General features: G+C 42.0%; 1 protein-coding gene across 9 annotated transcripts in view; it reads right to left on the bottom strand.

Moving 5' to 3' along the window:
* The window catches only part of TANC2 (tetratricopeptide repeat, ankyrin repeat and coiled-coil containing 2), a 136,366-nt gene that overhangs the window by 95,336 nt on the left and 26,633 nt on the right, over positions 1–14,397 (bottom strand). For 6 of the 9 annotated variants that reach the window (XM_068211811.1, XM_068211813.1, XM_068211809.1 and 3 more), the window contains one exon: positions 1,959–2,066. The exons of the other annotated variants lie outside the window; for them this stretch is intronic. In XM_068211811.1, the coding sequence (XP_068067912.1) occupies positions 1,959–2,066 (108 nt within the window). The remainder of the gene's footprint in view (positions 1–1,958; positions 2,067–14,397) is intronic. 9 annotated transcript variants of the gene reach the window in all.

Below are 14,397 nucleotides of genomic sequence, written 5' to 3'. Positions count from 1 at the left end.
GAATCCACGAATTTGGGCAGTTTCTTCCATGAACAACTTCAGAAATCCTTCCCCAATGGATTCTATCCTCCCCTCTTCCCCTGCCTGTCCCAACTGCCAATATAAATCTGGCCACAGTCCCTGGACATGGGCACACATGAAGAGAGCAGCTCCCTATCAGGTCGCTGGGATCGCATTTAAGGAAACTGAAACAAACTGAAACCCTGACCTGCAGTTTCTACCTTGACTCCGAGTCCGTGCTCTTCCCTGGCATGTACTGTTCTGCTCTTATCTCATTTCCCTTTTCCAAGTACACCAAAATGGCACATGGGGACATAGTCTCATGGTGGCCTTGGGAGAGCTAGGTTTACAGTTGGGACTTGATAGCTCTAAAGGGCTTTTCCAACCTTATTGGTTCCACTGTGACAACTCTGCCACTGTCACTTTTTTCCTTCCTTAATGACACTTCATGTTCCTTTAATGACACTTCAAGGCAGTACAAAACTCCACTTTTCCTTTCAAATCTCTAAACTATCAGCAAGAGAAGGAGATCAAATAGCAGAAAAAGAAATTTAAGAAATTGCAGATCCCATTGTCAGAGCCCACCCCTGGGCTTGGCAGGAGTCCTGCCCTCCAAAGCTCTGGAAGAGGGAGGCACATGTCTGGGTGTGGGAATGTGGAATTTATGTTTTTTTAATCTTACAATGCAATGATAATTCTCTGTGGATGCAATCATAATAAGTTTATAATTATTAACAATTATAAACATGACAGTTGAAGCCGTTCAGTGAGAAAAAAGGGCTGCAGCAGCACAATTTTAATTGTAATTCATGATGACTGAAAAAGGAGCAGCACTTTTCAAGGCAACTGTGGTCTCAAATTAGGCATTGCCAAGCACAGGAACTGTCTTTTGATTTTCTGAGACAACTTCTCTTTCAGACAATACATTCAAGAAAGCCCACATTCAAAATCTGGACAACATTCAATTAATTCCTCCAATTTTGAGTACTCTGTAAGTTGTTCTTCAAGTTCATCAGCCACAGGAATAAGCAACGCCCTGATTTCACAGTCATTTATTAATATGACCTTGGTGACTGTAGCTACAGATTTCAGAGGCAGATGCCACACATTTGTGCACCATTTCAACATATTAAACACTCTTTTTTCCATCCAAAGCCTATAGCGAGTATGGATCCCTTTGGATCATTATCAAGGAACGCCAGGGGAAAAATCTGCATAATTCAGCACAGAATCCACCAAAACACTTGCTGCTGTTTTCAGCCTACTCACAGCAACTCCACAGTCTCTAGCCTTCCCCAGCTTGCTACTTCCAAGTGAGGAAGAATCTGGGAAACGACCCTGAGCTGCAGATTCCAGGCACTCACATGTGCTGGGTTTGCTGGGGCTTGGGGGATTTAGGTAAAGCCTGCCTGAGCTGACAGACATGAACAGGGTTGAGCCAAGAAGGGACATGACCCACTTTATTTATTTTTCAACCAGAGGCCTCAAGCAACATGTATGCATTTCAGAGCAACTGCTACAGGATACATAAATTAGAAGGTATTTCTTAACAAAATAAAAGTAAACACCCCAATATTCTTGGATGCAGGTAACAAGGTCCCACAGTTTTGCTTTAAGCTGATTTAATGATGCTTCTGAGACATGGTTTTATTCCAGCAGACTAGCATTAAAAATTAAATTTAAAGCAAGAATGTTTATTGGCTCATTTTTATCTTCTCAAAAGCAACTCTCTAGACCTTCTAAATTATTCTGAGGAGAGAGCAGCCACATGCAAAATTGCAAGAAACAAACGTAAATGGGCAATTATCAGAAATTAATGCTTATTCAAATTTCCAAGACAGTGAAACTTGGTTAGGGAAGGTCCAACCAACCATCTAGCCAAAGGAGCCATATTATACATTTAAAAAGTCTTTCTGCCTGTTGCCCCTGTTGGCACAGAGCCTTCGCATGCAGCTTACCAGGACAGAATGCATCAACGTCCAGCTTCTGGGCAGAGAGGGTTGGGGAGCCAAGCTCGGACTCTGGGATTCGAGGGCTCTCAACAAACTTTGCTTTCCTCAGAGGGGCTAAAGGAGAAGGAGGGGGAGAGAAAAAGAGAGGTCATGAGTAAGGGAAATAGCAAGCAACAGATGGAAGCACTTAACTAAACGACACTGTCAGACTCATATCAGGTTACCCTTTTTTTTTTTTTTTCCCCAGGAAAAAAAATTATCTACATTCTTTACAAAGGAGATGGCTCTTGGTTAAACTTTCAAACCTTACAGGCTGACTTTAAAGTGTGTGAACACTGAGGCACATTCATGATACTTTAAAACATTTTATTTTCTCCTACTTTATTAAATTTTTTATAGGAAGCAAATGAGCCTGGATCCAGCAACTCTGGAAAAGCAAAGATCATAGAGAGGTACACAGAGCCCATCAGGTTTTAAGATATTTAACTGTAAATATCTGAACTGAACACATAAATCCTATGTTCGGTAATTGTTTCCTTGAACATAAAATTTCAATTTCAAGACAGTCTCAATTGTTGGACCAAACAGGTTTGGTGTTCAACACAAAAGAGCAGAGCAAAGTGTGCAAGCCAAAAAGCAGCACTCCACTTTTATCCCTGCAAATCCATAAAAGATCAAGAGACTTAAGAAAGGATGGGGAAAAGGTAAAAGTGTCTGTAAAAAAACATCACTGACCACTAGTGCTAGAAAAATGGGATTTTCTCCATGTTTTAACAGTCTGAACTCTAAAAGACATGAAATTCTGTACAACTTTTTTTTTTTAGTAAAATTAATAAAAGTGGTTTAGTAAAAGTCTTTAAATATATTCCAGACCAGATAAAGAGAACTAGAGAATAAGTTACATGCAGAGATTGTCATATTGCATTTCCAAGTTAAACTCTCATGCCCATTACAATGAAAGGCTAATTTGAAAACCCCTCAGCACCGATTCCGGGGGGTCAGTGGCTTCTGCCCCTCCATCTACATAATTTATCTTTATCGTTAAAGATAAATTTTTATTTATCTTTAAATAAATAAACATTTTATTTATTTAAAGATAAAATAAAATATCTTTTTTATTTATTGTCTTGCAAATTAAAGATGTCTTGCAAATTAAATGTGGGATCGGCAGCTAAAGATTGGGAAGTTGTTCTTTTGCATCTCCTGTAATAAAAGTTCAGCAGCTCAGAGAATGATCTCTGAGGCAGCAATAAATCTCTTGGTTTTAGGGAGCTGCTGTGGTGCTAGGAAAGGCTGAGAAGGTCCAAGGATGGGGAACCTGACAGACCACGCACAACCAGATCACTCAAACTGAGCTACACATTAGTGATCCCAGATTTTTTTTTTAATGGAGTGCGCAAAACAGAGATGCAGATTGAGGTATGGTTTTTTAATAGAAAGTCCCTGTGAAGCAGAAGAAAGGCAAGGAATCAACCCCCCCCTCTCTGCACCAGAACAGGTGTGCTAAAAGCCCTCCTCTCTACCCCCATGATCCATCTCAGGAGATGTGCTGAGGGAAAACAGGTACCACGCTTGCCCTTTACACACAAAAATCCTGGATGAATATGAGACATACTGCCAGCACATTCCCTGCAAGCCCTTCAGGGCTGGTGTAACAGGAGCCGTGCAGGGCAGGAGGAATGTGAGAAACTCAGGAACACAAGGACAGCCTGGAGCCCCTTCTCCCCCCATCCCACGATGGTCATGGATGTGCAGCACCACTCAAACACACAACCTGATGCTAAACACTACAAGCCAGCAGTCAATTCTATATAATCCCCTCTGGAAAAAATCCCACATGTGCACACACAAACACCCCACAGCCACACGCTGGCCAACACCCGAGAAAAAATCATTCCCAGTAACAATCTTGTGCCAGATCCTGATGTAATGAAAACATTTTAATATTGAAAAGATTATTGCTATGGCCCGAAAATTGTTTAAAATAATAATTCTGCACAGGTCAATCCTTTAATATTTAGTTTGTCATTGCAGGTTTAATAAATATGTTTTACTACAGTCTCAGTAACAGCCATTTCTATAATATATATTAAAAATAGCTTGTTTTTTCTTTATAATTTCCGGCTGACACCAGGACCATATATCATCCCATGCACATGTGGCAGTGCCCACTGTGTGCTAAAATACAAAACTCACAGAATTTTCACAGTTCAAGAAATGTTAATGACTGATGGGATTGTCACTAGACCGTTCTGCACTAAAAAGTATTTTTAAAAAGAGGAAGGAGAATTTTAATAAACATAGAGAGGGCAATGTGGTCACAACACCACACACAGGTCTGTGGAAGATGCAGGACCTGCATGTTTTGACAGATCAGCACTGAACAGTTCGCCTCTCACCTGCAAGGAAGGAATCGACCTCCCATTGCATTGGGTTTTATTTCTACATTTACTCTGGATCTCTTTTACTCCTCACTGAGGTGCCCATTTCCCCACTAACTCCTGCCTTCTCCACAGAAGTGACTGGTGACAGCAGACGTGATCAGCTCATGGATCCAACAAGCTGATCCACCAACGTTTCTCTTGAGGGCAATAAAGAACATCCTATCACCGATGTGGTGGAATCTCCATATACTGCAAGCTCAATCATACACATAATTTTAATGCGTTTCATAGCATCACAAAAAACAGACTGGGTTGTGTTGGAAGGGAATATAAAGCTCATTCAGTTCCACTCCTTGGAACTGGGCAGAGGATATCTTCCACTATACCAGGTTGCTCAAAGCACTGTCCAGCCTGGCCTGGCATCTATTTTGTTTTTGTTCCCTCAAAAGCATGACTTGAGCCTTAAAAACACACTTCCACCAGCCAAGACACACCATGGCACCATGACTCAGAGACAACAGTTTACTTTAAACGGCTCAAGTCAATACAAACCTCTCCATGTAAATACAAGTGGGGAAAAATCACAGAAGGAAGAGTTTCTGTTATTATAAATACCTTAAATGTGGAAAAAACAAAAACTCCTCCTAACTCACCCATAACTCGATTACAGGAAAGGAGGATTTTCATGTACAAGAATTAAGCACCTCTGATTCATGTTCAAATGAAGATTATCCTGACAGATTCAGATTTGGGCATTAGTCTTCTACTGGAAAAATGGAAATATCATAAACTCTAAAAATCTGGTTTGACACTCTACAGCCAAATGTTAATGGATAGCACTGATCTTTTTATAAAAGTGGCTTTTCAAGGCACAACGGTTTGCCTTGGTCCTGAACCCCTTCCTGAGAGCAAAGGCAAATCTTATAATCACAGTCATGGGATGAGCTTCTGGCACAAATTATAAAAACTAACAAAAGCATGAAACAATTATTTGAAGTATTCTGTACCTGCTCAGTCCTTTAGGCCTCTTATTCCTGTAAGGATTTTCTGTATGAAACTGACCAACTCCAGGCGTTAAACAGCATGAAAATTGCCCTTCATGTTACACAACTGGAGTTTTTCTGAGCAGAAAAAAATGACATCTTCCAAGAACACCAGGAAAAAGGATGTCTGCAATAACCAGTTATAAAAATATAATGGATTGACTAAAGATGGCAGTCACTGGCAACGCTGGCTTTCTAGAACTGCAAAACCAGCTTTCAGAAAAAGCATATTGATTACATGGAGCCTAAAGTCACAGCGTTGTTCCTGGGGTCCCACTGCCTGTCACCCTGTGCCAGCAGCCCATGGTCTATGTCCACCTCACAGGCCAGTCCTGTGCCCAATGGCTTGATGACAAACACGTTGGCATCATACAGGAACTGACTTGCTACTACTGAAGAAGGAACTTCAATTTCAGTGGCTGAGATGTTATTTCAAACCAATACTGCACATTTCTGGGGCCAGTTCTGCAGTTCTTAGTGAGATTAATCTCCACTGGTGTCCAAACCAGCAGAACAAAACTGAAAATCCTTCTGTCAATGCAAATAAAATTCTCATTTGACTTTGCCAGCAACTTGTCCTGCGCGAGGAAAATGATGCTTATTCTGGGGTAGGAATTAACCATGTAACGCAAAACACTTAGCAGTGCCAGCAGTCAGAAAATTTAATTAGCTGGCTTGATTATGACACTTTCTGCATCAGGTTGTCTATCTTCCAGTGGGGACAAAGTATGTTCCTTGTGGGAGTTGGCAGGCCCTGGCACAGGCTGCCCAGAGAAGCTGTGGCTGCCCCTGGATCCCTGGAAGTGTCCCAGGCCAGGCTGGAGCAACCTGAGGCAGTGGAAGGTGTCCCTGCCATGGCAGGAGATAGGACCAGATGGGCTTTAAGGTCCCCTCCCACCCAAACCAGTCTATCACAGAATCCCAGACCGAACACTAGGGAAATTATTTCATTAGTAACTGCAGTGTCAGCAGCCTGACTTTTTAAGACTCTCTTTAAAAACAGGGATTGAGAACACTGGAAAAGTTCTGGTTTTGCCTGGCAAACCGAAACAATCTGCCCCGTTCGTAACATCCCTCAAACTTGCATGCCCATACCAGTTGCCACTGAGGCTCCCACTCTAGAGTCTGGATGAGCAGTTTGGGAGAGCTGTGACCCCCACTGTGACCAGGAGCTGCTGGTGGTTCATCCTTTTGAACACTGGCATGCAGTACTGGGATCAATGCAAGCATCTACTCCCACATCAAACCAAACCAAAATAAATCCGGATGTGTCTATTCTTTTGGAATAATCACTTTATCTCTAGCACTGTGTTCTCCTTCAGCCTACTGAGTTCCATAATTCTATTGCATTTTCTCTAACACCATTGAACCATTTATAGATGAGTTAGTAATTTAATTAAAAAAGGGTTTTCTTTAGATTAAAAGGCATCGACAAAAGAAAATTATCATGGATTAGCAAAAGGTTTCAGCTATGAAATTCAGTTTGGGCCCTGAAAGGAATCTTTACTAACAAGGGGTTATTAACACCTTAATGACTGGACTGAACAAGGTTTTATTTCAGCAGATCTGAATTCACACAACAATTTGACTACAACATACACACAGGCACCTTTGTCTGTGCGTACACCCATGAAGATACACAGATTTATCTATGTCCAAGGAAGATGTTGGAGGAAACAGCAAATCTTTTCCCATTGCATGGATGATGGAATGATCCATCCCAGGGAACCTGGAAGCCTCTCAGTGTACCAGCCCCTTACAAGAACTAGGAAAATGGACATTACTGCTCAAACTGCATCAACACAAACCACTGGAGCTTTTCACTCACAGACTCTCACACACTTCATCGCTATAAAACACAAACACACATGGCCACATGCCTGGATTCTCCTGGCTTGCTCCTATGGCAGGTCCTGGGAAGAGTCTGGCCAAGGAGCTGGGCTCAAAATCAACTTTTGTGCCCAGTTTTCTGTTCTCTCCATGTTAAACAGTTGAATTTCACCTGTGCTTTGAACCTCCCTCTGCCACAAGAGGATGAAATAATGAAATTTGCTGTCTCTATGTAAAAATATTGTGTTTATCACAGGTTGATGAGATGAAAACATGCCAAAAATGATGAGTACATTTCATAGAATCACAAACTGGTTTGGATTGGAAGGAATCTTGAAGATCACCTAGTTCCAATCCCCTGCCATTGGATGTTTACTCATCTCTTGTTACTAATCCAGCTGAGGAAGAGTTGAATTTTGCACATTAATACTGTGTTTTAAACTACTGTAAGCACAATTTTATCACAGAATGTTAAGGGGTTGAAATGGACCCTAAAGTTCATCTAGTTGAAATCCCCCCTGGATGGGAAGGGACATCTCCTACTAGACCAGCTTGCTCAAGGCTTTATCCAACCCCGCTTTTAACACTTCCAGGAATGGGAAAGCCACAACCTTCATAACTCCCACAACCTCTTTTGTAACATAAATTTGATATTTGAATCAAATCCTCAAAATCACTAAGGTTTACAAAATCCTGCCCAAGCTGTGCTATGTCTGGGAAAAGCCAGAGTCATGATTTGAAGAGCAAACTTTGGAAGACTTAAAGAGAGGAACAGTGGGTGCCCAGTGCATCCTCCATTCCTGTCTTTCACTCATGCCAGAGCCTGACTCATGTTTGGAAGCACCCCAGCAGCTCTGCAGTGCTGTGCAGAGCTGACTTTATTGAAGTCTCCCTCAAAGGAAAATGTTTTTAGTGCTGCAGAGTTATTGATCCACGGAGCTCCTGGAACAAGTAACTGTCACATTCAGCACAGCTGCACAAAGCCCAGCACATGGGTGATGAAGCTTTGCTCCCTCCTCTGGCCCAAAGGACCCTTTATTTGGCTGAGGTAAGAGCCATAAAGAGGAAATTACGGACCACATGATTATTTTTGCTGTGGCACTAATCCTGGAACCCTAGAATGGTTTTGGTTAGAAATGACCTTAAAAAAATGATCCAGTCCCACTCCCTGTCATGGGCAGGGACACCTTCCACTAGACCAGCTTGCTCCAAGCTCCATCCAACCTGGCCATGAACATTTCCAGGGACAGCTTCTCTGGGAAACCAGACTAAATAATATACCAGCCATATGTAATAAGGATTTTTAGGTATATATTTTTAAAAAAATTAAAATTAAACCAGTGACTATACATACAATGAAGGTTAACATCCTCTTTACATAATCCAGCATTATTTTATAGAATCCATTGTGTAACAGTTTTTTCCTCTTCTATTATTTGAGACTATAAAAGCTTTTAAAATTACATTCCCCAGCCTCTCTCCTCTCATCCTACATTATCACAGCAGTGAGGGCAAAGCAGCACAGAAAAGTGGTGAGAACAATGTGTTGTCTGGAAACATTATACTTGTTCTAAAACTTTCAGAAAACATGTTCCGTTTAGGAGATAAGGCTCTGAAACAAGAAAATTGAAGGAAACATAGGTGGAAAGAGGGAAAGAATACATAAAAGCAGGAGGAGAGCTCAGCAAGCTGGTGATGGCAGGACAGCAGTGGGAAAGGAGGACTCAAAAAAGCAACATTAATGTAGTTCTTCTTTAAACTGTCTGATATCTGTAACACGAAGGTTTTGCCTATTACTGCCCCTGAAATTTATTTTTCCTTTGGAAAACTGAGGAATAACCTTCTCCAAAGCAGTGGATTTTGCAATCCCGTGGGACCACAAAAACCTCTTGGAATATTCTTTCCTCCTCTCCGTCTCTCTCCAGATGAACAAGGCACAGAAAATATCAGCAAGAATACATTCAGTGACCTCAAAAAGGAATGAGTCTTCTGAAAACGTATAATTAAATCAAATTATTACCTATCCTACCAAAATTATTACAAACCCTCCCAAATAATTGATCAAAATGGTCTTCTGTCTGAATAGACATCCCTAATCAATGTTCAAGGGACAAAATCACCTGGTTTTGAAAAGGCATATATGAATTATAATTATATGTAGAATAAAATAATACAGATTTCTGCCTGAAGTGTTCAATAATGGCAATAAAATGATGCTTACAATACATTTATATATTCAGAGAGAAAAGAATCCTTCCTAAAATACTAACCTGGCTGTAGTCTGTGCTTCCAAAAGGAATTCAGCTCAATTTCCATTTTGCTTATTATTATAAACAATTTTCTGTCACTCAGAGAAATGGAACAGTGATTTTTACATCAAACTTACCACTGCTGGAGACACCAGCCAGCAAAGTCCCCTCCCCCAGCTCAGCCCAAAGGGTTTAGTTTTGGAGCCTCCCAGTGTCAATCTCCTGAGCAGATGCTCCCTGGAATACTCAGGACAAAAGCTGCTCCTATCATTGATCCCAGAAAGAAAAATACACCCTCACTTTCCCCCTAGATAAGGCTTTTTTAAGGCTTTTTTCCAAAGTGGGCTGCCAAAGAGTCTTTGTGCATGTAGGGGATAGCTCTGAGGAGAAAGAAATTATTTAATTAATATATAGACATGGCAGGAGGAGGAGATGGGACAATCCTCTTCCAATCCAAACTTATCAAGTCATTTTGACTCCTTGGAGCTGTGGCACACTGTACACATCTCCATGTCATTTCCCATCGAAAATTCTTCGTTTCAGCATCTTCTGAAGCCTCTTAGCAGGCTTTCTGCTAAAAAAATTGCCTTTTTTAGCAGAAATTCCTCATCTGTGACTCAAGGTCAAACCCTGTGCATGAGACGAGGGAGATGAAAGCAGAGAAGGGAAGGCAGCACCACTTGCTCCAGCTTTCTAAGTCATCTTGTCATGAAAACAAGCAATAAATCTCTGTTGCAGTCAGTTTTCAAGTTTCAGACTTTGTTTGCACTTAAAAAAAAAAAAATAGAGTGACTGGAGAGCTGGGACTACGGGATGAAACCACGTCATCAATATTTTAAGCCTACGTAAGATCTGCTTGAATACCCCAAAATCCTCCCAAAAGACAGAAACAGGGTAGGGCTGGAGGGGAAATAATTCCTCAACCCCTCATATCCCTTTCCCCAACAGTTTTATTTCATTAAATGTTAAATTTAAAACAGATGAGAGGAGAATACTACAAAACACAAGTGCTGAATTGCATTATTCCCATTCAATCTCCTACTATCCTGGAGTTCTTTCTGTAATTCAGTGACTCAGATATTGCACTGGCACTAAAAATGAGGGGAAATGTCCAAAAAAGGACCTGGATGTACTGTAAAGGACATTTAGAGAGCAGCAAAGAGCTCTGTCACTTTTATCAAATTATAGGCAACCCTGGTAATTCACTGGTTAGATAGAACCTGTTACACCAATTTCTCACAATGCTCAGATTTCAAGCTGCCAGAAATCAGAAACTAATTAAACATCCACTGAAGCAAACACATTTCCCCCTCTTTTGCATGAAGCTGACAAAGCTCAGGGAAAGCTGCCCAGTGCCACTGTGTCCCCACCAAGGGGCTTGTGTCTCATGGGGCTTTTAAAAATGGTCTATGCTGAACATGCCAGTCAAATCCTTTCTGGACATTGACAAAGCTTAATTTAGCTCAAGGCACTAGACAAAGAGAAAATACATTTAACTGATGATTCTTCCCACAGAAGAAAAGAGCAAGTGAAATACAAACAGTTCTGAAATGCAGTTAATCTCCCTAGTGTTTTACTCTCTTACACAGCCCTTCTAGAACAGCTTCAAGGTCCCTTCTCACCCAAACCATTCTGCAAGCCTATGATTCTCTCCATTTTTCTTTACGCTGAGAAGTGTACGCAGGAAGGTATCCCTGCCCACGGCAGGGGGTGGAACTGGATTGCTGTTTAGGTCCTTTCCAATCCAAACCATTCTGTGACGGTGTGATTAACTCTGCCCTTCAGACCTCCTTCTATCAGCATGTTCCACACACACACCAGTCCAACGGGTCTGCAGCTTCCCAGAGCTCCCTCCAAGCCCTTTTTAGCACTTGATGCCACAACCACCACCTGTCAGCTGCCTGGTGTTAAAAGAGTTATACATGAGCAGTTATCCAGCACAGAACTAACTGGGCACCCTTGACCACCTCCTGCTCCCCATGCTCAGCCCAGTTTGCTTTCGTGACCTGCTCTACCTCTGCTGCCATCCCAAAGCTCTGCCATCCTGTCTTTGCAGTGCCTGCACCCACACACTGGGCACCCACTGTTCTGATTCTCTGTAATTAGAGCAGTAAGAAATTAAAACCTGCACGAGGGGTTTGGAAAGGAACTGAAAAAGAAGAACAAATGCACTCTAGACAGCACTGCAAGAGTGCTGCTGAAGTATTGTAAAAGGAGCCAAGAATGATCAAATTATAGCAGCAAATTAAATTGGAACAGGAGTGGCAGGGCAAAGGCCAGCAGTAAGCCTAAGCTGCACGTAAACAAAATCTCATTCATTCTGCCACCATATCCTTAAGATCAAACCAAGATATTGTAACCATAAAAGAGAGAAGAGGAAACTGTAAAATATCTGACCATTCACAGCCCAAGTAATCCCAAGTCAGAACATGTGAGAGACTGGATCCTGTTCACTATATAAAGCACTGTTTATGACCAGGACTACACAGCTACAAGCCAATATAAATTCACTCCTTGATAACAGCATTTGAAAATAAAGGCAAGAGATAAAGAACAGCTAAGGTAATTTTATTTCTGTGCAAGACATTCAAATTTTGCAATGCTAAAACTAATTTAGTTGGGTTAGTTGATACCACCAGAGCTGTAATTACATTGACACATATGCAAAACTGTTCCATTCATATGAAACTGGATTTAGGATCCCTATTGCTCCGATGGTAGCAGCTTCACAGAATATTCTATCCTGAAAATGAAGCGGCTTATCTGGCAAGGCACAAGCCTGAATTAGCTGAACTTGTTTGTTAACACTTGAAAAACTGCATTATGCTGCATTTACAAGGTGGGTTTTACCTAAGAAAATTGCTAATTCAGCCATCTGTAGTTTTCAGTAATTTATTTGCTTTTCCAAGTCTTCATTTCCTTGCAAAATTAAAGGAGCTGTTAGAACTTTCTGTTTTGAGGAGTGATGACTGCTCATCATCCCTTCCTTCCACAGAGGAGCAGGGACAACGCTCCAAGGACACGTGGCATGCCTCAAGGATTTAAGCGAAATATCTAATAACCACGTGATTATTTGTGTGAACACAGATGGTTGAAGCAGACTGTCACTGACACAGGAGTGCCATGCTCCTCATCAAGAGTGGATTTAAGACCCAAAACTTCTCTGAGGCTTTGGTGCACACAAATCCTGTGACACCACCAGTGTCCCAGGACCAGGGGACATTAGAGTGTAAATAATGGGAAGGCAACACTCGCAGGGCCCCTTTCCAAGCTGAAAGGGGCAACAGCCATGACATGCAACAGGGCCAGGACCATTTATTGACAGAAAAGCACCCAGCTGGTGACTTCCCTTCTAAAAACCACCTTCTCACTTACACCTACTCACTTCCATGGCTGAGAAGATAAAAAGAAACGCATAACAGGGATAAAACCTGCATTGTGCTAATCCTGCCTTCATCTCTGCAGAGGAAATGCTTACAGAAATTTCAAGTTTAAGCCTTCCACCGCAACCAAAGGGGCAGGGACATCTTCCACTATCCCAGGTTGCTCCAAGCCCTGTCCAACCTGGCCTTGGACATTGTCAGGGATGAGGCAGCCACAGCTGCTCTGGGCAATCTGTGCCAGGGCCTGATCACCACTGCAGGGAAGGATTTCTTCCTAATATCCAATCTAAACCTACCCTCTGCCAGTTTAAAGCCATTCCCCCTTATTCTGCCACCACAAGCCCTGGTAAAAACTCCTTCTCCATCTTCCTTGCAGTTCCTCTGTCTAGGAATCTAGGAAATGTATCTAGCTCCAAGCTATCTAGGAATTACTCGGCATCAACAGCTACTCCAGGAAAACCACCACCAGAGCAAGGAAAGAAAAGTGCCAAAGCAATGATCCAGGGCAATCCTCAATCCTCAACCTCCTGTATGGTTTGAGCATCAGTCAGGGGATCTGTGATGAAAACTTGGCATGTGACACTGCAATGACCCCAGCAGGACCCTGTTCATGTTGTGCTGGAACATCTCATGAGTGGCATCATCCCAAACTTGGTGATAAGACCACGAGTTTAATTGAACCTCATCAAGGTTTCCCGCATGGTTAGAGCCAGCCAGGTACAAATCACATGAGAAATTAACTTCTACAAAAGTAATGCTCAATCTTTGGCAAGTGACTCAACCCAACACCCCTGTGTTGTCATTCCTTCTTCACACAGGAAGAAGTTTCCAAAACAGGTTGTCCTGTTGTGACAGAAGTAGGAGAGGACCAAAGAACATGCCCAGCTGGAGATGAGGCCTTTTCCTTAGAAAACAAGTAGTCTAGAAGAATGCAAGGGCTTATTCCACATGAGTGTATGCTGTGAATGCCTTTCTGCTCTCAAGTGCACAGGATACCTCTGCAGGCACGTTCCAGGAGTAGGAGGAAAGACGCAGCCAAGGGAAGAGCGATGGCCTGATTTAACTCCACAGGAGGCTTTCTACACCACCTCCTCTTGCTATAGAAACCTCTTAGCTATGTCTAAAAATTAAAAATTCTCACACACCAGAAGTGTAATCGTGACAGATGCTCCATTTTGTGCAGCTCCAGTGTGAAATAAGGACAATTTCTCTCTCCGAGCGTCTGAAAACCCGTAGAGTTTCAAGGCAATTTTTTTGCCTTTTAAACACTATCGACAGTAGAGAAACTTTTGGGGTTCTCCCCCTGTTTAAGCATCTACACAAGTATCTGAAATGCAGAGCTATTATCACCTTTTCCCAGCTCCAGTGCTGTGATGACATGTTTACCACATCCTCTGCAAGGCTGAGCAGTCCAACAGCCTCGATGCAAATAAAAATACCCTAGGGAGGAGCAAATTCTAAAGGTTCTGCAACAACTTCACAGCAGCACCAAGGGAAAAACATAGGATTTTCTGCATATCTCTACTGCAATTTCTACTCTGTCAATATGAAAGACA

Source organism: Anomalospiza imberbis, chromosome 22, assembly GCF_031753505.1.
Source record: "Anomalospiza imberbis isolate Cuckoo-Finch-1a 21T00152 chromosome 22, ASM3175350v1, whole genome shotgun sequence".
Classification (NCBI taxonomy): Eukaryota; Metazoa; Chordata; class Aves; order Passeriformes; family Viduidae; genus Anomalospiza; species Anomalospiza imberbis.
The sequence above is the reverse complement of the archived record's forward strand: the minus strand, read 5'-3'. Positions and strand labels throughout refer to the sequence as shown.